The sequence below is a fragment of the Ambystoma mexicanum genome, chromosome 2q (genome assembly GCF_040938575.1).
Source record: "Ambystoma mexicanum isolate Mex_15411 chromosome 2q, UKY_AmexF1_1, whole genome shotgun sequence".
Classification (NCBI taxonomy): Eukaryota; Metazoa; Chordata; class Amphibia; order Caudata; family Ambystomatidae; genus Ambystoma; species Ambystoma mexicanum.
Genome location: NC_090924.1, coordinates 1,480,973,050 through 1,480,996,072, shown reverse-complemented (window position 1 = coordinate 1,480,996,072; position 23,023 = coordinate 1,480,973,050). Strand labels below are relative to the sequence as shown.

Genomic DNA, 23,023 nt, shown 5'->3' with positions numbered 1-23,023 from the left:
AAGCACAGGGAGTTTCGGGCACCTCCCTTACTTCTTGCCCACCCCAGACACTTTCCCCAGTTCTTTCGATTGGATGTTCCTCCAGCGTATTCCACATCTTTGACACGTAATGTCCACAGCGGTATAGTTCGGAAACTTTTTCAGCAGAGGGTGTCCTGCGTCGATGGCGTTGGGTCGATGTCCTTGAAGGCCTCTGTCGAGGACGACGTCACCGGATGTTATAAATAGGACGCACGGCGCCCGTAGCCTCAGTTTGTTTTTTTTCCCCCAGAACGTGTGGCACCAATCCAATGCCTGCTTGACTGCACTTAGCCTTGCAGAAATGTAAGCTGCAATCGCAGGGCAGGCTGGGAGGGCGATGTGGAATACGTTGGAGGAACATCCAATCGAAATAACGTTACCAGTTGGTAAATAACTTGTTCTTCAAATGGATTGTGTCCGCCAACGTATTCCACATCTTTGACGGACTCCCAAAGCAGTACCAGAAAATGGAGGAGGGAAAAGAATTTAGATATACCCAATCAGATGGCAGAATAAAGAACCGCCTTACCAAAGGCCATATCTTGACCATGGATCGTATGCAAGGAGTACTGTTTAACAAAAGGTGTGGATAGAAGCCCATGTAGCCGCATCACAAATATTCCCAATAGGAACTCCACGTTGGAGGGCTGTGGAGGTAGCCACGCCCCTAGTGGAATGAGCCCTCAACCCTTCAGAAGGTTCCTTACCCGCCAATCGGTAACACTCAGTAATGGTGAGGATAATCCACCTGGACAAGGTCTGTTTGGAAACAGCCTGACCTAATCGGTGTCCAGCGTACCCGACAAAGAGTTGATCATCCACCCCAAACCCTGGAAATCCTAGAAAGCTAAAAGCTTAGAGCTCTCCTAGGATCCAACCTATGAAGTCCCTCTTCATTACCAGGATGAGGAGGATAGAAAGAAGGAAGAACCACTTTCTGGCTCAAATGAAATTCCGACACTACCTTAGGTAGAAAGGAAGGACGTACCCGTAGTACAACCCTGTCCTTGTGGAACACAGAAAAAGGGCGGTTTAGACGAAAGAGCCTGTAATTCACTCACTCTGCGAGCGGAAGTAACCGCAACCAAGAACACGGTCTTGAAGGACAACCTCAAAGGACAAGAGTGCAAAGGTTCAAGTGGAGCACCCATTAAAAATTTCAAAACCAAATTCAAATCCCAAATCGACACCTGGAAAGGAGACCGCGGAAACACATTAGTCAGTCCTTTAAGATTCCTTTTTGGTTTCTCAATTTCTTAAAGTAAGAACATTCTTCAGACAAGCGCTTAAATATAGAAAGCGCCGCCAGGAAACCCTTAATGGTACCAACTTGAAGTCAACTGTGGGCCAAAGAAAGCAAAAAAGACAAAACCATAGGAATGGAGCACTGAAAAGGATCAATATTTTGTCCTCTGCACCAGTCGCAAAACTTATGCCAACGGCAACGGTACAGGGATTTTGTTGCTGGCCTTCTGGCCGAAAGCAACACCTCCATCACATCATCCGGGAGGTCCCAATCCTTATATCTCAACCTTTCAGATACCAAGAGTGAAGGTTGAGAGTCCTGACCTCTGGATGGAGAACCTGACCCCACGCCCCCTCTCGCGAGAGCAGATCCTCTCGGTAGCGAAGACTGCGTGGAGGGCAGATAGACAGGTCTAGAAGGTCCGGGTACCACGCTCTCCTGGCCCAATCCGGAGCAATGAGGATCATGTGGGACCTGTAACTCCATAACCTCCGTAACACTTGAGGAATGATGGGGAATGGAGGAAACGCGTACAGCAGTGGGAATGACCAATTCACTAGGAATGCGTCTCCTAAGGCTCCTCTCGGAGGAAATTCCCTTGAGCAGAATCTCTCGCACTTCCGGTTGGCACTGGTGGCGAAGAGATCCACTTGTGGGGTTCCCCAGAGGGCGAAGATCTCCAGAAGGACTTCCTGAGCCAACTCCCAGTCGTGAGAGATCGTGCTCTGCCTGCTCAGAGCATCCGTCACCGCATTTTCGTCTCTGGCCAGATGAACTGCCAAGAGCAAAATTCCCTGCTGTATGGCCCAGAACCAGAGCTGCATCGCCGCTCTACACAACGGGAGTGATCCTACTGCCCCCCCCCCTTTTTTGTTGAGGTAGTGCATGGCCACTGTGCTGTCCGTCAAGATCAGGACATTCTTCCCTCGCACAGTCGGCAGAAAAGCCTTCAGGGCCAGCCTGACGGCCCTCAGCTCTAACAGGTTGATGTGGAGTTTGCACTCCGACAGAAACCAACGACCGCTGGCGGTCAAGTTATTGGCATGAGCACCTGTGAGGGAAGCATCCGTCACTACAGTCACCTACGGCCATGGTTGCCAAAACGGATCCCCCCCCTCATCAGGTTCCCTTTGTTGGCCCACCACAGAAGATCCTGGGAGACCGAGAGTGGAATCTGAACGGGATCCGACATCTTGCCTAAGAACTGCGACCACTGCATCTTGAGGACCCATTGCAGGGATCTCATCCTCAGCCTGGCCTCTGGCACTAGAAAAATGCAGGATGCTTTGAGGCCGAGCAACCTTAAGAATTCGAAAGCCCAGAGACTCTGGGCATGTTGAAACTTGTCCACCATCTGCACAATGTGATGAGCCCTCACCTTGGGAGTCGAGCACTTCCCCAAAGGACGTGTCCAACACAGTCCCGATGTACTGCAGCTGTTGGGAAAGTGTCCGATGCGACTTCTTGAAATTGAGGGAGAAGCCCAGCCTGTGAAGGGTGCGGCAGGTGCGACTGAGGTGATCCAATGCTTGCTCAGGAGACTGTGCACCGATCAGCCAGTCGTCCAGGTAGGGGTAGACGTGAACCCCCCTTCGCCTGAGCTTTGCTGCCGCCACCACCACCACCATTAGCTTGGTGAAGACCCTCGGGCGATGGTCAATCCGAATGGCAGGACCCAAAACTGAAAGTGCGAATCGCCAGCCGCAAACCTCAGGTACTTCCTGTGCTTGAGATGAATCAGCAGATGAAAGTAAGCATCCTGTAGGTCCAGAGACACCAACCAATCCTGAAGTTGAATGGCCTGGAGGACTTGAGAAAGAGTGACCATCTTGAACTTGTCCTTCCTGAAAAGTTTGTTCAAACACCACAAGTCCAGGATGGGCCTCAATCCCCGGTCTTTCTTTGGGATCAAAAAATAAGGGGAATACCAACCCTTGTTCCTCTCTGCTACAGGCACCAGTTCTATAGTGCCTTTCTCCAGCAGGGTCAGGATCTCCTGCACGAGGAGCGGATCCAGAAGCTTCAAAGAGAGATTCCCCGGTGGATTGTCGTGAGGCCACTTTAGGAAGGGAAGGCAGTAGCTGTGGGCTATTGTATCCAGAACCCACGCATCCGAAGTAATGGCTTGCCACTCTTGGAGATGCTGAGACAGTCTGCCCCCAACCAGCGAACCATGGGACATGGCCTCATGGCCGTTTTTGAGCGGCTGTGGCAGCTGCCTGAGCGGTTTTGGGACCTCTATTTCCCGTGACAACCACAGGTACATTTACACGGACCCCTTTGACTGGCGGCTCCTTTCGTTCTACCAAAAGAAGAATAGTAACGAAAAGAACCTCCCCTCCACTGCTGTCCCCTAGGACGAAAAAGCAGAGGTTGACGCACAGCTGCTCTTAAAGATTTTGTCGCAGCTTTTGAGGTCTCCAAGCTCTTAAGGCTCTCGTCGGCCTTGCTGCCAAACGAATGCACGCCATCAAAGGGCATGTTCAAAAGACAGGTTTGAACATCCGGGGCAAAACTAGACTCGGCAACCACGCAAATTTGCGCATAACTGTGCTCGCAGCCATGGACCGGCTAACACTGTAGGCCGTGTCCAAACCCGACTGATTCACACATGGCATCCTTGCCATCTTGCACGAGAGCAAGGAACCCATCCCTTTCTACCCCCACAGGAATATGCTCAGCCGCTAAAGAAACAGTTCCACAGTGTGTGAAAATCTTGCCAAGGCACAAGTGGAGTTGGCTGATTTCAGTGCCATACTCCCCGCAGAAAACACCTTGCGTGCCCAACCGTCAAATCGTTTGTCGTCCCCATCAGGAGGGATGGTAGGGTACGCCGCCTGCCTCGAGGTGGGTGTAGCCGCCTGTACCACCAAACTCTCGGGAGTGGGGCGAGTGGATAGGTAGCTGGGGTCGCTACCGAAAGGACAGTATTTCTTGGTTAATGATTTGTTAACAGCTGGAAGAGATTCCGGTGACTGCCAAGCAGACCCCACCCTTTTCTGTAAGGTGCGATAACACCCAGTCAGAGGACGGACCTTGATCTAAAATGTCATTGAGATCATCTTGCACAAATTCTTCAGGAGGACTGGACCAGCTCCTGTAGGATTCCGCATGAGCCCCAGGCTCAGGCCTGCCAAATTCCACTGCCCGATAAGTGTCCAGGCCACTAGCATCATGAAGAGTTTGTCTCAACTCTGCCAGTTGGCTATCGCCTGAAAAGACAGGAGCCCCATCAGGCACAACAGGGTCAAGATCAAAATCTGACCTCTCCTCCTCCTCCTCCTCCTCCTCATAGATGTCATCCAGAGGGAGGAAAAAGTCATGTCTCGGAACAGCCGGGGACCTGGAGTCCATAACAGGCCTCACAGACTTGGAAGTAGCCTTCATAGGAGGATCCACAGCAGTAGGGATCTCCAACTGCAAATTTCGGCCAACCGACTGAGGGCGTTGACGTCGACAATGGCGCAGACAGCGCCGTAGGCTGATACGAAGGCAAAGCTCCGACGTCGGTATCCGACAGACACAGTGCCGACAGAGTCGACGCCGACCTTGAACCCTTAGCAGGTTTCTGCTGTCTCGCTGGGGATGAGGACCGAGACCTGGAAGCACGTCTCTTGTGACCATCCTGAGCCTTGTCTGAACGGGACCTCTAAGGTTCCCGATGAAGATCACGCTGAGGACCCGAGCCCGAAGGCGTGCGACCCACAGATCGAGACCGTTCCTTGCCGGCTTCGTCAGAAGGCGCGGACGAACTGTGCCTTGCACTGGAAAATCGGCAACATCTGCTCCCGAAAAGCAGCCCATTCCTCCGGGGTCGAGGACTTAGTTGGGCAAGCCACTTTCCTCGCGGCGCCCTCCTCCAGGACGACGGGGAAGGCGACCGGTGATGGCGCTTCCTAGAACGTCCAGACGAGGACAACGAATGGCGGGGACCACTCCGGGACCGGGACTCCTTCTGACGCGGGGAGTCACCACCCAAATCGTCGGTGGACATACCCTTGGACTTGGACTTGGATTTACGAGACTTACTGGGCTTGGAACCCCTACCTACCTGAAGCTTCCCCTTACACTCCTGCAAGGCCTTAGCAGTCAGCGACTGGCATTTGGAACAATGGGTGTCGTGACTCTCGCCCAAGCACAACAAACAAATGCGATGCGGGTCGGTGATCGACATTTTAGACTTGCAGTCCCGGCAAGTCTTGAAGCCAGACCGTGTAGTCAGAGGGGTCGAAGAAGAAGACATCTTCACAAGTAATATCATGAGGTGTGCCGAGTCTCGGAAACAAACACATTTGAGAAAAAAAAGGAACCGAGGCTACGGGCGCCGCGCTTCCTACTTATAACCTCCGGTGACGTCCTCGGAGGCCTTCGAGGGACATCGACCCCGACGCCATCGACCCAGGACGCCCTCTGCCGAAAAAGTGTCCGAACTACACAGCTGTGGACATTACACATGTCAAAGGTGTGGAATACGTTGGAGGACAATCCATTCGAAAGCATATTCATTGAATAATTTTCGATGGATAGAGTTAGTGTTAGGGCTATTGTTAGATTAGGGGTCAGGGTTAGGGTTAAGGGGGGTGGGCAACCTATATAAAGAAAAAATTACACATTACAAGGAGCAAGCCAGTGCCGAAATTCCAGCACTGGACAGCTCCACGTAACGTTTTAATGTAGAAAATAAAAGCATCAAAATGCTATCTTTTACATTTAAAAGTACATATCCATTCGATGGAAAAGTTACGATGGCTATGTACTTTTAATGTAAAACATAGAATTTCGATGCTTTTATTTTCGCTGCATCTTTTTCGAAGCATTGGCATTTCGATGCATCGTTTGATGCAATTACTATAAACCGTTATTAGACAGTTTGTAGGAAAAAAAAAATCACTGTTGGGCCACGAGCTGTAAGGCTTGTGAAGGGCAAAGCTGCAAGCAACTCTTCAAAAAGGAGCTACTGCAAGTCTCCAGTGAGAACAAGCAAGCTACAGACAAAAGAGGTAAGTACCCCTTAGGCAAAACAGTACCTTAGGTTGGAAGAAGAGGAGCCAGCTGGCTTCTATTCTGGTTGCAGTCTACAGTTCCTGGGCCTCAGTCGGGGGGACAAGAGGGAGGAAGCCTGGAGGACACCTGCAATGCAATTTGAAGGTCGTCGGCGGCTACAGGCTCTTTCCAAATCAGCAGCACTTTGCGGTTTCAGTTACTGCCCAATAGCGCCACTGCGGTTCTTGGACACTTGATGGCCTTCCCTTGCTTCTGGGGTCCAGCACTCTGTTGAGGTGGCTCAGGCTTGGGTCGTCCTGCTTCGGGAGGGTCTGCAGGATCTTCATGGAGCTCGGGTCAGTCTTAAAGACGAGGACTCTATTCTGGTGTTTCTGAACCCTGGCAATCGGTTCCAGCAGCAGCAAGAAGTACAGCCAGCAGGGAAAGGGGTTCCAGCAAAGTTGGTTTTGAGGCCAGTTGGTCCCACCAACCCAAGGGAAGAAGTCGTCCCTTCTGGGCTTCTCTAATCGATACAAGGTTGGAGCTTCAGCACTGCAGCAGTGCTTCACCGGGCAGTTCAACGGTCCAGGGGGGTACAGCAAGCTTCTCTTCCAAGTTCTTTCATTGAATGTTTCTTGCAGTGGTCGACGACTGCCTTCTGTTAAAGAGACCTTGCCTTTTATGCAGGTTTCGCCCATTCATGCACATCCTAGCTGTCACTCACACAGCAGGGAGGCTGTCCTCCAAGGACAGCCAGCCAGCCAATCACGACTGGGTGCATTCAGGTAACCAAGAAGATGAAGGACGGGGAGTTTCGGGCACCTCCCTCGCTTCCTGCCCTGCCAGACACACTGGAGCCAATGGTGGGTTTCAGCACTGAAGCCCGCCAAAGGCAAAACGAACAAAAGGGTTAAATCTGGTTTGGCGCACAGAGTAAAACCCAAGAAAGACCTCACAAGCAAGAAACAGTGAAAAAAAAAAAAAGACCAGGGACATTGACAAAATGGGCACCCATGGGTGCAAAACTGCAGCTGAGGATTCTGTCAGCGGTAAAAAGACACAATGGTAGGAAAATTAAACCACTGCCAAGAGCCCTGTCGTGTAGGAGCCGAGACCCTTGGAATGGAGGGAACATCCATTCTCGATAGCATCGTGGAGTCCTACAAAGAAAAGCCTAAGTGCCCCTGGACCGCCCAGTGGCTGACCAGCTCAGAGTTTGGGCTACCGTGCTGCAGACGTCACTCCTCCACATCGAGGCCTGGAACTTTGAGGATTGACAGCTTGTGCTACAGGGTTCATCTCTGACAAATATCGTGGTTCCAGTATCTAGGGGACCCGAGAGAAGAGGCAAAGTCAGACCATGGCAAGTGTCCCCTGGCGTCACTGTGCATCGGTTGCAGTTGTCCAAAACAGCTTTCCTGAATCTAGTCCTGTGCCAAGGGGCTCTGCAGAGTACTTGAACTCTCCAACTTCAAGACCTAGCATCAGCATTTGTCACCAACCAGAGAAGTGCTCGAACCGGCAACCCCTGGCATGAAAGACCACAACTATAGGCCGGAAACGCGTCATTGGAACCTCTTCTGTAGACCTGCCAAGTCCTAAGAAGAATAGGAGTACGGGGTATGGGGGTGAATGTAATAATGCTTAGCTGAACACCCATCTCTCCTTCAAAATGTGAGAACTTTTAGAAACATTTATAACAGTTTGGCTTTGCCATTGCGTTCTTGTACAAGCATTTCAAATGTGGGGGACACGGATTAGCTAGAACAACTTGTCCTGTACCCCTTGGAAGTCTTCATTGGACCCCAGAAACCCCCCACTAATGTGTTGCCGTCTCACAAAACTGTGTGGAACTTTGGTGAACATTTGGGCACAACGCCCCATACATCTTAGGGATGGACCTCTAAAGTTAGTGTGGACCTGTAGTGCTGCATACTAATACTTAGCTTCCTTTGTAGGGGTCCGTTATGTATTTTGTATCTTATTTAGTCTTGTGTGTTAATATTACGTGCCAGTCATCATTTTGCATAGGGTTATATGGCCCTAAATAAGTATGTGTACAACTTTGTCCAACTGTGTTCCTTGGCTTCTTTTTATTGTGTTTACTCAATGAGGATACCTTACAGGCTCACCACCTCAAGCATTAGCCTTGAACACTCGCTATGCTACCTTGTTGGCCTGTGCATCTGTTCACCAGGCTAGCGTACTGGAAATCAGTCCTAGCAGGTGCTTTTCTGGTGGACAGCTAACGACGCTGCCGCTGGGTGCTTACCTCTACCGTCACCCCTTTGGTGTTGAAGTATAAAGTGCTTACATTTCATTGAACCATGAGTGAACTATTGGGTTTCTTCAATTTTTCAAAAGTCCCCAAGTACACCAGAAGCATTTACCTACCAGTAAAACTTAATTCATTGTCAGTTTATCATTTGGTGCTGTTTTTTGAAAGTACTCGCAGTATTTTTAATTCCTTCCTGTGATTTGACATGTCCTAATGATTGATAAATCACTGCAACTTGCTCTTAAATCTTTACAAAGTAGCTGTCTTTTGCAATTTGCTTTTACTGCTAGTAGTGCCCTTTCTGGACCCCAATAGTAGACTCTTTGGTATACTGTGACAGAACCTACAGTCCTTACCCCAATATAGGTTTCGGACTTCTGGACACTCCAGTGATGAGTATATTATTGTCAGTGTGAAATCCTCTCTCCCCCCTCCTAGAGTGAGGTCAGAGTGTTGCTGTGTTAACAATGATGGAGTGTAACCCTGATCAACAGCCTCAGGACACACTGGTCTTGAGCTCCTCACCAGAGAACTGCTAAAAAAATCTTGCCAAAAGTAGCATGGACTTGAGCTCACTGGGAGTCGGCCATGGAGCAAGTCTTATTTCTAGATTTCAAGCAGATGTCAACGGACTGAGTGGTGTCAACACAAGCCTCATCAATACGTACCATGCTCCTGGATATAATCCACAATGTGTCGGACGATGAAGGGGACCTCATTGTCCGCCTGTCCTTCCTGCTGCAGCTCGTCTAGTGCAATCCCAAAGATTTTACTGGAAATGACCGAGTTGCAGTTACCAGAGGCAGGGGAGGAGCTCTTCCTCATATCTCTTCTGCAGCCAAAAATGAATCGCACTGCTTTTCTGTCAAATGGAGCAAACAAAGGGCACAGTGGTAAAGGCACTGATAAAGCAAACATAAATCGTCCTTCCTTACATGCAACCTCAGTTATCAACCTCAACTTACTTCAGCAGCATTGCCATCTTAGATAGATTCACATGCTTTCAATGGGTACTAGGATCAGGCTGGGACTCTCAGTACATGCCATCCCACTTCAGGTCAGTCCTTTCTACTGACCAATACGAGACTGGGGCACTACATCTCTATTGAGGCCGCAGATCTGCGCTCTCAATAGAGGTGGTTACAACTGCTGAACTAAGGGTCTAGAATGAGATTCCGTAGAGGCTCAGTATGCGGTCTCCTTCCTCACATATCATCGCTCTCCCATCTGTACTCCAATGCAGCTGCTCTGGCCTACAGGTAGCACTAATGCACCACTCAATTGCTAAAAACAAAAAATGATAATGGCCATTTCATGTGAAAGTTACAATTATGGTACATTATGGATGAGAAACTTGGTCGTCAGGCGCAGCTGCGATTTAGTAGGACAGCTCGTATAGACCGGGGCTTCTTTTAGCTCCTATGTATCAACTCTATTTGATTATCTGGTGCAAACATGATATAGGAGCATACGGTTCAGTTCCCTGTTGCTACCCAGAAGAATGGACGTTGTTTCCATGGATAAACACTTTGCTTCAATCAGGCTATTCTGGTATCAGGTAATATTATCCCCATATATATGGTCGGCGTACATAATAGCGCCGGGAAAAGGTTGTGGCGATATTATATGGGTGACCATATATATGGGGATAGGGGCAGCCAAAAAAAGAAAAAAAAAAAAAGGGTTTGGGGGTTGCAGGGGTGTCCCCCGCATGTTCCATGAAATAATGTCCCCTCAAAAAAACGGCCATTTTTCAGCGATATTTTTGCATGCCGATATTTTTGTGGGGACATTATTACATGGAACCGCTATTCTTGGAGGGGAAAGGGCATGCTCCACCCCCACATGCCTATGCTGCACAGTGTGAGGGTCGCCTGCTGACGGTATGGTACAATTGCTACTGTTAAGCCAAAATTTAATTTCTGGAGATTCTGCTGGACAAACGTTTTACTTTCCAGGATCTCCGACTGCTGAAGTCGACACGCCATCCACGGAAAATCCTTACCTTAGTGTGGAAGCGATTTCTGGAAAAAGGCAAGGTGATGGCTACTGAGAGAGAGGTACTGTGTTCCAAGTGTGAAAATGTGGCAAGTGTGGTTACAAGGAGAGAAGAGAGGGAGTGTGAAGTGAATATGGGCATGAAAGGGGCTTCAAGAGGAGGGAGTTGTCATAGGAGTGGTAAAGGGTGCAGGTAAGGACTAAAAAGGTACAAGATATCTGAGGGGCTGTTAGGGAGAATTCTCATAAATGTGCTAATTCCTCTCTACCTGGGTGACCCCCAGCTCTTTTGCTGAGCTTTGGGACTCTGTACTTTTAATTGTTTGTTTCTGTGTTCATATTTTTATTTGTGTCACAGCACCCCCAGTGCAGTGACACAGGGAAGCCTTTCAGGCTTTCCCAAGGTTTAAAGACCTTCTCTGGGATAAACTACCTTTTCCCAGAAAAAGTAAAGTGAAATTTCTTTTACTAGTCTTTCCAAACTCCTAGACCCAGCACAGCCTATCTTACAACAGTGTACTGGAGGGGTTCTTTAGTATCCCCTATGTCTAGAAACTAATGTAGCAGTCAAATGCTACCCTTTCCTCTCGAAATGGCTGGTGGCAGTGGTTTTACAACAAACTACCATGATTTTTCATGACCGGGAACACTGGTAGCGTTAAATCGTGGGAGCCATATTTTTGATGATGGCATCTGAGCCTCATTTGTTTAAACGGGTCCCGGTCTTTTTTCACCATTTCTTTTTGGAAAGGTCCTTCTAGAGGTTGTCTCTGCGTGCCAAACCAAGTCTGGTCCCTATGTGTGCCTTTGGCGGGCTTCAGGACTGAAGTCCGCCCTTGGCGTGAGTGTCGAGGGTGGGCAGAAAGTAAGGGAGGTGCCCGAAACTCCTTGTGCTTAGTCTCCTATGAGACCCAAATGCACTCTGACGTGATTGGCTGGCTCACTGCCCGGAAAGGACAGCCACCCTGCTGGGTGAGTGGCAGCTAGGCTGGAATGAATGGGAAAAAACTGTTTAAAAGGCAAGTCTCTAGGCTTGGAAGGCAGAGTCGACCACTGGAACGAAAGAACCGAAGACAAGCTGGAAGAGGACGGCTCCTGCAACTCCTGAACTGTTGGTTTGCCCGGTGAAGCCCTGCTGCAGGTCTGAATCACCAAGTTCATCTCGACAGAGAAGCCCCTTCAAGGACGACTTCTTCCTTTGAGTTGGTGGGACCAATCAACTCGTAAGCCACCTGGACACCATTCTCGGAGCTAGTTGTATTTAGCCAGGGAGAGGGACACCAGTTTGTGTGCTTGACGACAGCTACCGGAATTGAAGATTTGCCTTTTTCAGCTTTTTGACCAGTCCCCGTGCAGTGCAGTAGCCCCCTGACGTCCTCCGTTTTGTCTCCATGACTGAGGCTCAGGAACAGCGAGATCTGCAGAACTTACCTCTCACTGCTAAAGTGCTTGAAACTTTGGCAACTTGCAGGCCTAGTCAGCTTGTGACCCGACATAGGAATCTTTCTTTTACGAACTACTTCTAAGAACTTTGGCAAAGACTTTTCCGTTTAACCTCCAGAACTGCTTTATCTGATACGAGACTTTAGACCATTGACTTTGGCCTAACCTATTGCATTGAATCAGCTCCTCTGGCGAACTGACTATTTGCACTGTTCAAGAGTAACTAATATCTGTTTCATTAACTTAGGCCATTTGGCTCCTCCTTCAAAGTAGTTTAAATGCCTCAGAACCTGATATTGTGAAGTACTGAAGTATATATTTGTGTGATAGAGTGCCTCCTTCTAGTGAATATTTTCTGACTGTAATAAATGAATACGTGTTTTACCAAGAAACCTTTAGTGTAAGTGTACATTTGAATACTTGTAATTATAGACCTCCGTGTAACATCCTTACAGCTCACATTCCCTCTTGAGATCAGCCTGACTGCTTAGCAGCGCTACCACATAACTATGTAGTACATACTTATACCAAAGGTTGGTTTTGCTTACACCTGTAGTCTTAGTTGTGTGTAGTGGTCCCAAAGGGTACTGCATATAAACTCTGCCTAACCGGGACAGAGGAGCAATACAGTAGAGGCAGATGGATTGGGAGGACTCTAGTAGGAAATCAGAGATGCAGAAGTGAGCGTGAAAGAAAAAATCAAATCAATCAGGGTGTTTGCACGGCAGCACCAACAACTGGCTAGATTAGGGAGTGTGGGGAAATGCAAAACTCCCAGAGGAGGTTTAGAGAGCAGAGGCCAAGGGCCTCAAATCTGGTGATTAGTATACAGAGGTGGAAATCACTGTATACGGAGCTGGGAATAAGGAAGCCTGAGGGCTAGCGAGGTGGTGAGTTGAGATCAGAGAGGGATGACCATAGAACCCTTAGATATTTGAATAAAAACCCTTGAAACGCCTCAGATTTGCAGCAATTCTTGTGCCACCTGTGACATGCCCCATTAGGCTCCTAGGACAAGGGGTCCTATTAAGAACCCTGTTAGTCCTAGCTCGACTGCTGTGCCATCTGTGACACACATGTAACAGCACCTCGATGCCCTCGGGCTGTTTGCACACTATACAAATCTAAATAAATACACCGTGGCTCCTAGGAAAAGGGTGATTTATAAAAACCCACTTTTTGTCCCAGCTTAATTATATCACCATATTATGGTTCCATGGAGTACGCTGGGAGCAACTATGATTACGTGTAAAACCCAAGAAAGACCTCACAAACAGAAATAAGCGATAGAGGATCTGGGCCATTTTGAAATGGTCACGCAAGCGTGCTATACTGCAGCTGAGGATTCAGCCTGCAGTAGAAAAGCACAATGGTAGGAAAATGAAACCACTGCCACCAGCCATTTAAAGTAGTGATGACAACACATTTTCTTTGCATAACAATGTAGTTGAAGGGGCTACTATGTAATCCCCCTGCAGTCCACATAAAATGGTGTTTACTGGACCTAAAAAGAGAAAATTAAGTAAAGTCAATTTCACTTTGCTATTCTTGGAAACAGTAGTTCACACAACAACAAGTATTTAAACCTCAAAAGAAATCTAAAGGCTTTCTCAGTGACAATGCAGTGAATGTGCTGTGTGTCACCATACAAAACGTAGATGCCTATGGAGTTTGTCAGACTCCAAAAACAGTGGAGAAACAATCCAAATCAGGTCAAAACACATGAGTGGAGAAAAAGCTCTGTCTCACTCCAGGTTACAATTAAAAAGTCCTAAGTCCAGAAAAAGAACTGGGGGTCTCTAAGGTGGGAGGAATTGAGCACTAAAATGAACATTCGCCCCAACACTGATCAAGTTAATGGGCTACCCACTCTTAGGTGAGTGTTAGGACAGTTTATCTGAAGTCCAACTAAGGGTTTAGTAAAACTATTCAACTGAGGCATTACAAGACTCCACTCTTAGTATAAGGCTGTACCACCTGAGTTCATGGTAGCGTAGACAGAGCAACCAGGCTTATCTTAGGAGGGAGAGCGAGGGCTGTAGAATCAGCACACATGAAATTGTAATACAAATGATCCAAAGAAACACGGAAACACTATGTATGTAACAATAAAGGATTTATTTAAATACAAGTAGACCCAGATAAATCTTGGGTTAAACAGATGGACCTTGTTTGAAGTACCTAACAGTAGTTTCAGGGAAGTCAAAACCTTTTCATACATATTCAGTATAGGTATTCTTGGGGAGTAAAAACTGATGGTTACTTTTCACAATTACACTCAGTAATGCAAGGGCAGTAGACCTTTCCAGTTGTATAATGATTCTCAGTACAAATACATTTGGTGAATAGTGGAACACTCATTCTAGATGCAGTAAAGACCATTAACTACTTTTGGGCTAACACACAGTAATACTAGGTGAGTCAAACCTAAGGCTATACAGGTGCTTTTGAAATCAGCGAACCCCAGATTGAGGTAAGCAGCAACTCTTGTAACTTATTTTTGGACGGCACACAGCTAACACAAGGTAATTAAAACTCACATACTTTTAACCTCACAATGAAGGGGGAACGTTAAACCCAATGTTACACTTTACTAAATAGTTATTCTAGGTAGGCAACAACCTAATGCAGACTTATTCTGGACAGGCTAGCAGAAAGTCAGGGGAAGCAAGACCCAGTTGGGGGACACTCATTCAATTATCATCAAAGGACTAATCTGGTGATAGCAACACTTTACTTTTGGGAAGGGGCACAACCTAATCATAGGAGAGTAAAAAAATACCTTCACATCTACTTTCTATTAGACTGGCAAAACAGTGGCTAAGGAAGAAAAGATGTTAACCATACTTTTAAGAATAGTGCATCACGAGGGGCGTGGCTTGAGGTTCCAACGATGCGGATGCCTCTTTAAGAGCTCCATGGGACGCCCGGTTTCCCTGCCACTAAATGCCCATTAACAGCTTAAACTCCGGCATGGAGAGAGTCTAGCTAGCAGCGGAACACTCCAGGAAGCTGCAGTCCGACTTTGCTGAAATCGGAGCGGGGAAGCCCCCGTTTGCCTGGCTGAGGAGACTCGGCCCGGGGCATGAACACTTTGCCCAAGATGGCGGCCACAGGGGGACACAGACTCAGGGCTTCGGAACTGGCCATAGCAGCGTAAACAGAATCCACGCCGATCCCCCCCACCCCCCATCCAGCCTACCAAGGCGGACTGCAGCTGCGGAACAGCAAGCACGAGAGACGCAGCAACGGAACAGCCGCCGTGCTCAACCCAGCCCACTGTCCGGCAGCCGGTGACAGTGGGGAGAGCCGCATCTGGAGAGGCGAAGCACAGGAGGGCTGCGGCGGCCCAACCGATCTAGGGCCCAGCAGTGTGGGACCTCGAGCTGCTCCTTTGCCCTGTAAACCCTGGGGCCTCAAGGTTGGTGTCACGGGGGGGCCTCGGTCCGCCCGCCCACCATAGCGGACCCAGCATCACCCGGAGCCAGTCCTCCTCCCGACCTGCGCACCGCCCTCTACCAGCCGGCCCCAACGCCTGCCGGGGGAAATCAGAGAGAATCCGATCGGCGAGTCCCGCCTCCCGCAGTGACAGCCCCCGCTGGGCCCCTTCCCGCCCCATCCCCCCCCCCCCCATCACGTGGTCACCTCGGACCCAACAAGGCACTTTGGGAGTCCCCCCCCCACCCCCACACCACACACCAGCAAAGCTACAGAGGCGCTGCCCTCCGCTCCAGCTTGTAATCCCTGGAACCTCGAGGAGCCACAGAGTCCTCGGCCCGCCCGCCCCCTCACCACAGGCCCAGCAGCACCGGAGCCGGCATTCCCTCCGATCTGTGCCCCATCTCTCTGCCAGCAGGGGGGCCGCCCCGACTCCAAAGCCTGAGACAACCCTACTGTGGAACCCCTCCACCCACAGCAACAGCCACTCTGAGCCCCCCCCCCCTTCACCGCTGCCCCATATTCGCCACACACCACCGGGGTCTCGTGGTGCCGCAGGGGTTGGTCGGCCCGTCCGCCCTTCACCACGGGCCCCACATTAGCCAGAGCCGGCCCTACTGGGACCTGCACCCCACCTATCTGCCTGCGGTGGGCCCCAGCACCTACTGGAGGAGGCCTGAGGCGGCCCAACCTTGAATCCTCTGTCTGCAACGACAGCCCCTCAGGGCCCCTCTCACCTCGGTCCCCGTGGACCCAACAGGACACTTCGGGAGCCCCTCTCCCATGGCAGACACCATCAGAAGCCTGAAGGGGCGTGGCCCCAGCCCCAACCTGCTTCCCCCCCACCAGCCTGGACCAATCTGGCCCTGAAGTAGATTCAGACCACGCCACCCACTCAGCAATTTGGCAGAGGGAAACCTGACCCGCACAGCAGACAGCCTCCAGGGACACTGCGCTCTCCACCAGCTGCGACCAGACAGCCTCCACTAACAATGTAGGGTCAACTACCAGGTTATCTCGCGGAGACCTGCGCACTCAGCTAAGGCGGTAGTGGGTGGCCCACCTGACATCTGCCCCCATCCTACGCCGGTCCCCTCCAACAGCCGGCGGATAACACCTATCCGAACAGACAGCGACCCAGACACTAAGATGTCTAAGCACAAGGGTCCAGAATCCGCAGACATAGCCAATCTATTGCAGCTGAGGGATAAACCCAAACACCCTGACCAATCCCGCCCCCTCGCCCCAATCCTCCTCAACCACAAGATCCTAGGGACAGAGGGCTACAAATGACGATATCCTCGGCCTCCAAGCCGACATCAAAATGGAGTTCCGCAACTGTATGGCGGAGGTTATGACCAGGGTAGAAGGCCTGGACAACCGCGTTGAAGAGGTGGAACATATGGTCGGGGACACAGAAGACCAAAGTCCTGAAACACACGTCGCAGATTGCAGAGCTGCAACGGAAAATCCAGTCTCTGGAGGACAACTCAGAAAGCATGCTCCACAAGCAGGAAGACCTGGAAAACAGGGCCCACAGGAGCAGCTGCATCAAAGGGGTCCCCGCCTTGATACCAGGCCGAGCCCTTCCTGCATCAGGGATCTCTTCCAGGCTCTCCTCCCGGACTGTGACAAGTCATTGCTCCTGCTGTATCGCACTCAGACTGCGAGGAAGTACACACGACGGCCACCATCCCTGAAGTGATCACCAGAGTCCACGTTTGCACCACGAAACAGGAGATTATGATGGCAAGCCGCTCACAAGGTGACCTTACATCCCAGGGAGACACCATACAGCTTTTCCAGGACCTAGCCGCCCCCACAGTCCAACAGCAGAGAGCCCTTCGTCCACTAACAACTTTCCTGCAGGATCATAAGTTTAAATATTGGTGGCTCTATCCGGCCTCGCTCCAATTCACTTATGAGGGTCAGACTAGGGTAATCCACGCCCTTGAGGAAGCCTGCAGCATCATGGGGGGTGAGCCCTCGACACCTGAGGAAGATCTAACTACCTCCCCCAGCAGACAAACCACACAGCTCAACACTGAAGTCTCAGCACAACCGCTGGAGGAAAGTTCGAAAAGGAGGCAAACCCCCTCCCACACGATTAATAACCGACCATTGTCTCTCCATGCCGGAATCTGCACTCTTGACACCCGGGCGTCTCACGTAATGCCCCAGCCGAGTGGATGGACAGTCACTCCAGCCCGAGGCCCACCAGGGCTAGTTTGGTTAATTTTTTCATTATTTTTCCTTCTTGTTGGGTTGGGAGCTCTCCCAGCCCTCTTGGTTGTTGGGCCACAGTTGGCCCTTAGTTGGACAGTAAAAACCCGGTTGCAGTGGACCTACAGCGACATCTCCCCACCGAGGACTCCCGCAAGCGCATGGCTAACTCCCCCCGTCCACCCACCTGATTACCCAAGGCAATCTGCAGAACCCCCACCAAGCTACGCTACATCTCATTTAATGTTGGGGGACTGAACTCTCCCACTAAACGCAAGTCCACCCTCCGACACCTTCAGGTCCTCCAGGCCTCTGTGGGGTTCCTTCAGGAGACTCATCTCTTACCGGAGGATTTTGCGAGGCTGCGATGCCGAGCGTTCCCAACACAATACCTGGCCTCGGGCCCCAGCAAGAGAGGGGGCACCGCGATCCTGCTGGCAAAAGGCACCCCTTTAAAGGAGAAGAGGACTCTGCGAAGCCCAGATGGCAGGTTCATAGCGATTAAGGGGGATCTTTATGGCGATCTCCACACGCTGATTGCGGTCTACGCTCCAAACAACGGTCAGGAGGCTTTCTACACAGACTTGGAATCCACCCTCCTCCCCTTCCTTGAGGTCCGGGTGGTCCTGGGTGGGCACTTCAATGAGGTCCCCAACCCCTTACTGGACAGGACAGGTGTTCCAGCAACTATGGACTTCAAGATTGCACTGGGCCTCCGTCACCTGTTCTTGGCCGTAGTGGACACCTGGAGGGTCCTCCACCCGGATACAGCAGACTTGACTTCTCATTCTTCTCCCACATCCACTGCACTTCATCTCGAATAGACCTGATCCTAGCTAGCCCGCAGCTCCTGCAGTTTACGGATGAAGTTGAAGTTGAAATTGACTCAAGGTTTTTAATCTGATCATGCCCCAATACTCCTCACCGCAAGCATCTTCGACCCAGACACCCCCAGAAAAACTCAGTTGGTCCCTATATGAACCAATGTTACATGCCATGGCAGTACGTGATGCAATAGCCACAATTATTTCAAGGAAACCCCCCCCCAACCTCACCTCTACGGCAACAAGATGGAAAGCCATGAAGGCCGTAATTAGAGGGGAACTGATAGCCCAGGCTGCCGCATATAAGAGGAGGCGAACCATAAGTAGAAACCAGCTAGAGGAGGAGATGGCGGAGGCAGATGCGACCCTAAAGAAAAAAATAGACCCCCAAAGCGGCTAATATGGTGAGGCTAGCTCGCACAAAATTGGAAGCATACTACGCTGAGGACACAGCGCAGTCCCTGCTTCGGACCAAGCAGAGCTACTACGTGAATAAAGCTAATAGATACTGTTAAGACGGATTTCTGAACTCTGTCCTGGTGGCGCAGAAGTTCAGAAGGCCAACCTAATTACTTGGAACAGGGTAACCTCTGGACAAGCCAGACCAATCAAGGTAGCGATCGCGGCGGCCAAGACTAGGTCTCAAGAGGGGTGAGGGTGACTGAAAGCCCGCAATGAGCACACAAAGCAAGAGCGCTTACAAACTACTCCAAACAGTTGTTTATATCAAAAATAGATACACATTTATTATAAGGCCTTGAAACTAATAACCACAGTAAAAGCAGCAATATACAACGATATTAAACCAACACATACACTATCCCCCCAATATATATACAGAATACACAGTTTCACAGCATTAGCAGCACGAAATATGTTATCCACCTGCAGGGGAAGGAAAACAGGCAGTGCGAACCAATGCGTGTGATATGTCCGCCTTCTGAGGCCCCTAACTAGATGGTAGTCCAATCCCTACGAAGAGTGGAGCCTAGCGCTCAAAAGTACCTGCACACGCCGGTGCCAATGGGCAGAAGGTGAAGCTCTTCGAAGGACGTTGGACAGCTCTGTAGGGTGCCCTAATGAAGGAGAACACGGTCCGCGACTCTAGTGCAGCCTCCACTGTGAGGCAGAAGTAGGGCGCGAGTACGGACAAGGGGAGCCATATTTACAGCGGGGAAAAGCAAGGGGCACTGCAGGAGGGCGACCAGATCCTAGCTAATCTACTCACCGGTCCCCGAAGCAAGCAGGCCCGAGCTTCTCCTCGATAGATGCAGCTTCTGGCAGGTTCTGAAGAGCAGGGAACGTCTCGTCGTCGTGCAGAGTAAAAAGACGTCCCGATCGAAGAATCCTGCACAGTTTTGTCGCCACGGCAGGGCAACGGAACGGCCGGGTGTATTCAAGCCAAACGAGCACCGTTCACCTCTAGCTTAGGGTTGCTAAGCAAACGAAGCGTGTGAGCGTGCCCCGGACTCAGAATACCACCCAACCTGTCGGCGATTACAGAGCAGGACTCCTTAGTAAGCTGGTCAGTCAACTGGATGGCCCAGAGACACTTCCGAAGGCTTACGGCAGGAGTTGATGAAGGTGCCGGGAATAGCTGGTCCTGCTATTCCAATAGGTCGAAGCGCCAGTACAGGCCTTCTTGTTCGATCTTAGGTGGAAAGGGCTTCACCGGACGACAGCAATGAGGAGCAGAAGTTCTTCAGAGGGTCACCAGCGATTCCTCGGTCCAGCCTCGTGTTCGCAGGATACTTGGCTCCTGTATCCCTGGGTTCGTAAGAACTCAGGAGATCGACATGGTAGTGGTGTTTCCAGCTCCCTCTTATCCACGGTTCCCTTCGCGCCAAAACGGAGGGGAGCCAATGGGAGATCCGCTCATCAACACACATACCATACGTGGACCAATCACGGACCACAGTGGTCCCAGGCATTCACACCACCCTAGACTCTCTGGCACCCAGGATGTGTATTGGGACCAGACAGCCCAGCCCACATCCTGGGGGCACTCAAACGACATGTAGAAGCCCGCGAAAGCAACCGTGTTTCGCGGGAAACTACATGCCCAAATAAGGAAGGCCCCGGGTCGCCGGACCCGGGGGAAGGTAAAGGGAGCAAGACGGACAGTGGACGAGACAAAGGAGCCTCGTGGTCCGGCCATTTTGGGTAGCCGGGCCACCCTTTTGTGTTCGCGGCAAAAAGGTGCTCAGAACGGCAAAAGGAGCTCAAAATAAACCAAATGATCGCTGCCACCAGCCCAGTCCCTGAATGACTTGCACCGATCCAAAAACCATCCTACAAGAGTGTCTAGGGTCTGTAGAAGGCTAGAGACCCAAGAGAGCTGTAACTTAGCTTACAGTGCCCTCTTGTGTCGTGTTGCACTAAAATGGCGACACGATAAAAGAAACTACGGGAAACAGCGTTCCCCGGTACTGACTGTCTTAAGGGCATGTCAGTTTCCCCGTAAGAAAGGAGCGAAAGCCCAGAGGAGTACGGCAGAAGGCTGCACTTCTCTGGCAAAGTCAAGAAAACAGGTTGAAAACAATAGCAAAAAGTTTAGGGGTTGCCACATGGAAGGAAAGTTCCCTACAATAACGAAATCTTTCCTAACAGATACCTGGTGAGCAAATTAGCCAAAACCCGCCGACTGAACCACATTATTGCATTGAAAGACCCAAAGGGTAGAACTTTGTATGGGGAAGCAGCAAAACTACAGGTTGCAACGACCCATTTGGCAGACACGCTGACCCTCAGCCCCCCCCCCCCACCCGCAGGCCCTCCAGGAAATATTCATAGCAGACGCCTGGCTACCACACCTCAGAAACAGAAAGATCCGCCCTGGAAGCCCCAATCACAACCGAAGCGGTGGAAGAAATACTCAAATCTCTGAAGCCCAGGGACCCGGCTCCGGACACAGGTACCATAGCTCCCTCTACGCAAGAGTCCACCACAATCATGCTACTGAAACCTGGCAAAGACCCAAAGGAATGCTCATCATATAGACCAATATCACAGGTTAACGTGGACGCAAACTCAAAGGTATTGGCGAAAAGGTTAGTGCAAGTCCTACCATCTATCATAGATCAAGACCAGGCAGGGTTTATCAGAGGCAAAATCACTGAACAACATCCGCCAAGCGCTCAATCTCATCGAAGTTGCGACCCAAGAACGACGGGCCTGGCCTGGCAGTCTTAGCCCTGGATGCCACTAAAGCCTTCGATAGGGTGGACTGGAACTTCATGCGCCTCACATTGGAGGCATTCCGGTTTGGCCCTACATTCCAAAAAAAATGGTACTAGATAATTACAAAGCCCAGAAAACATCACTCTGACTGAACCAGAAGACCTCAACTCCAATCCTGCTCTTGTGCAGGCAGAGACAAGGATGTCCACTCTCCCTGCTGATCTTTGTCTTGGTCAAGGAACCATTCGCCCAAAGGATGCGATCCAATGACAACATCGCCAGGCTGGACGTAAACAGTGAGCTGTTCAAGATCTCCTTGTACGCCGACGATGTAATGATCTCCATCACCAACTGTCAATCCTCCTTGCCCGCTGTCCTGACCGAGCTGGAAGCATTCGAACGAGTGGCAGGATTCCAGGTGAACTACTCCAAATCGGAAGCACTGGGCGTCAACCTGGATGCTCCCCTCATAGCCACCCTCCAGGCACTGTGTCGCTAACATGGAGCACCACCTTATCGGCCTACCTGGGAATACGCCTCACAGCGGACCCGAAACGACTGCACGCAGTTAACTCCCCCCCCCCACCCCTTATTCAAGGAACTGGAGAATGACCAACGCTGGGACAGCCAAGAAATCCCTCTACTGGGACGGGTCACAGCATGCAAAATGAACTTCCTTCCCAGACTGCTAAACCTTTGCTCCGCTCTCCCTGTTCCCCCCGACCCCCGAAACAGGCCTTGGAGCAACAACAAAAGGAAGCTCGCGAAGTTTGTCTGGAGAGGGGTGCAGAGCCAGAATACCCCTGAAAGTCATGACTGGGGCAGCAAAATGCCTTGGCAGCCCAACTAGTGAGCGCAGCCGCCTGGGTGGACCTGGAAGCTCCCCCCCCCCCCAAAAGGAAACACGCATCGAGCAAACTAGATGTCAGCCATAGTTACACTCTCTACCACATATCCCAGGGGCCTGCCAGAGCCACGGACTACAGAGGTTATCGACTACTAAAGCAACCCTAGAGGCGTGGTCATGGGCCCGGTGAAGGAAGAAGTTGCCCAGGGGCCTGAGCCCGCTCTCCCCGGTCATCTGGAACACTGACTTCACGCCAGGAATGGAGGCAGCACGCTTTAGCCGATGGATTGCAGGAGGCCTCCGATCCCTCTCCCAACTCTACGAGGGCAACAATCCGCTCAGCTTCGAGGATGCAAAGATTGCTTTCAGCTGATGGAAAGGGAGAGGTTTGCATACGCCCAAATGCGCCACTGGATCTCACAGCCGGTGGTCCGCCTGGGGGCCACCCGGGAACTCACCCCCCTTGAACAGGCGCTAGGGGAAGGCTCCTGCCGGGTACGGATCATCAAGCTGTATCGCCTCCTCCAGAAGGATATGTTAAA

General features: G+C 50.7%; 1 protein-coding gene across 3 annotated transcripts in view; it reads right to left on the bottom strand.

Moving 5' to 3' along the window:
- Positions 1-23,023, bottom strand: part of FAM13B (family with sequence similarity 13 member B) — a 694,693-nt gene that overhangs the window by 597,342 nt on the left and 74,328 nt on the right. For all 3 annotated transcript variants that reach the window (XM_069649076.1, XM_069649078.1, XM_069649077.1), the window contains exon 4: positions 9,197-9,390. In XM_069649076.1, the coding sequence (XP_069505177.1) occupies positions 9,197-9,353 (157 nt within the window). In that variant the 5' untranslated portion in view covers positions 9,354-9,390. The remainder of the gene's footprint in view (positions 1-9,196; positions 9,391-23,023) is intronic.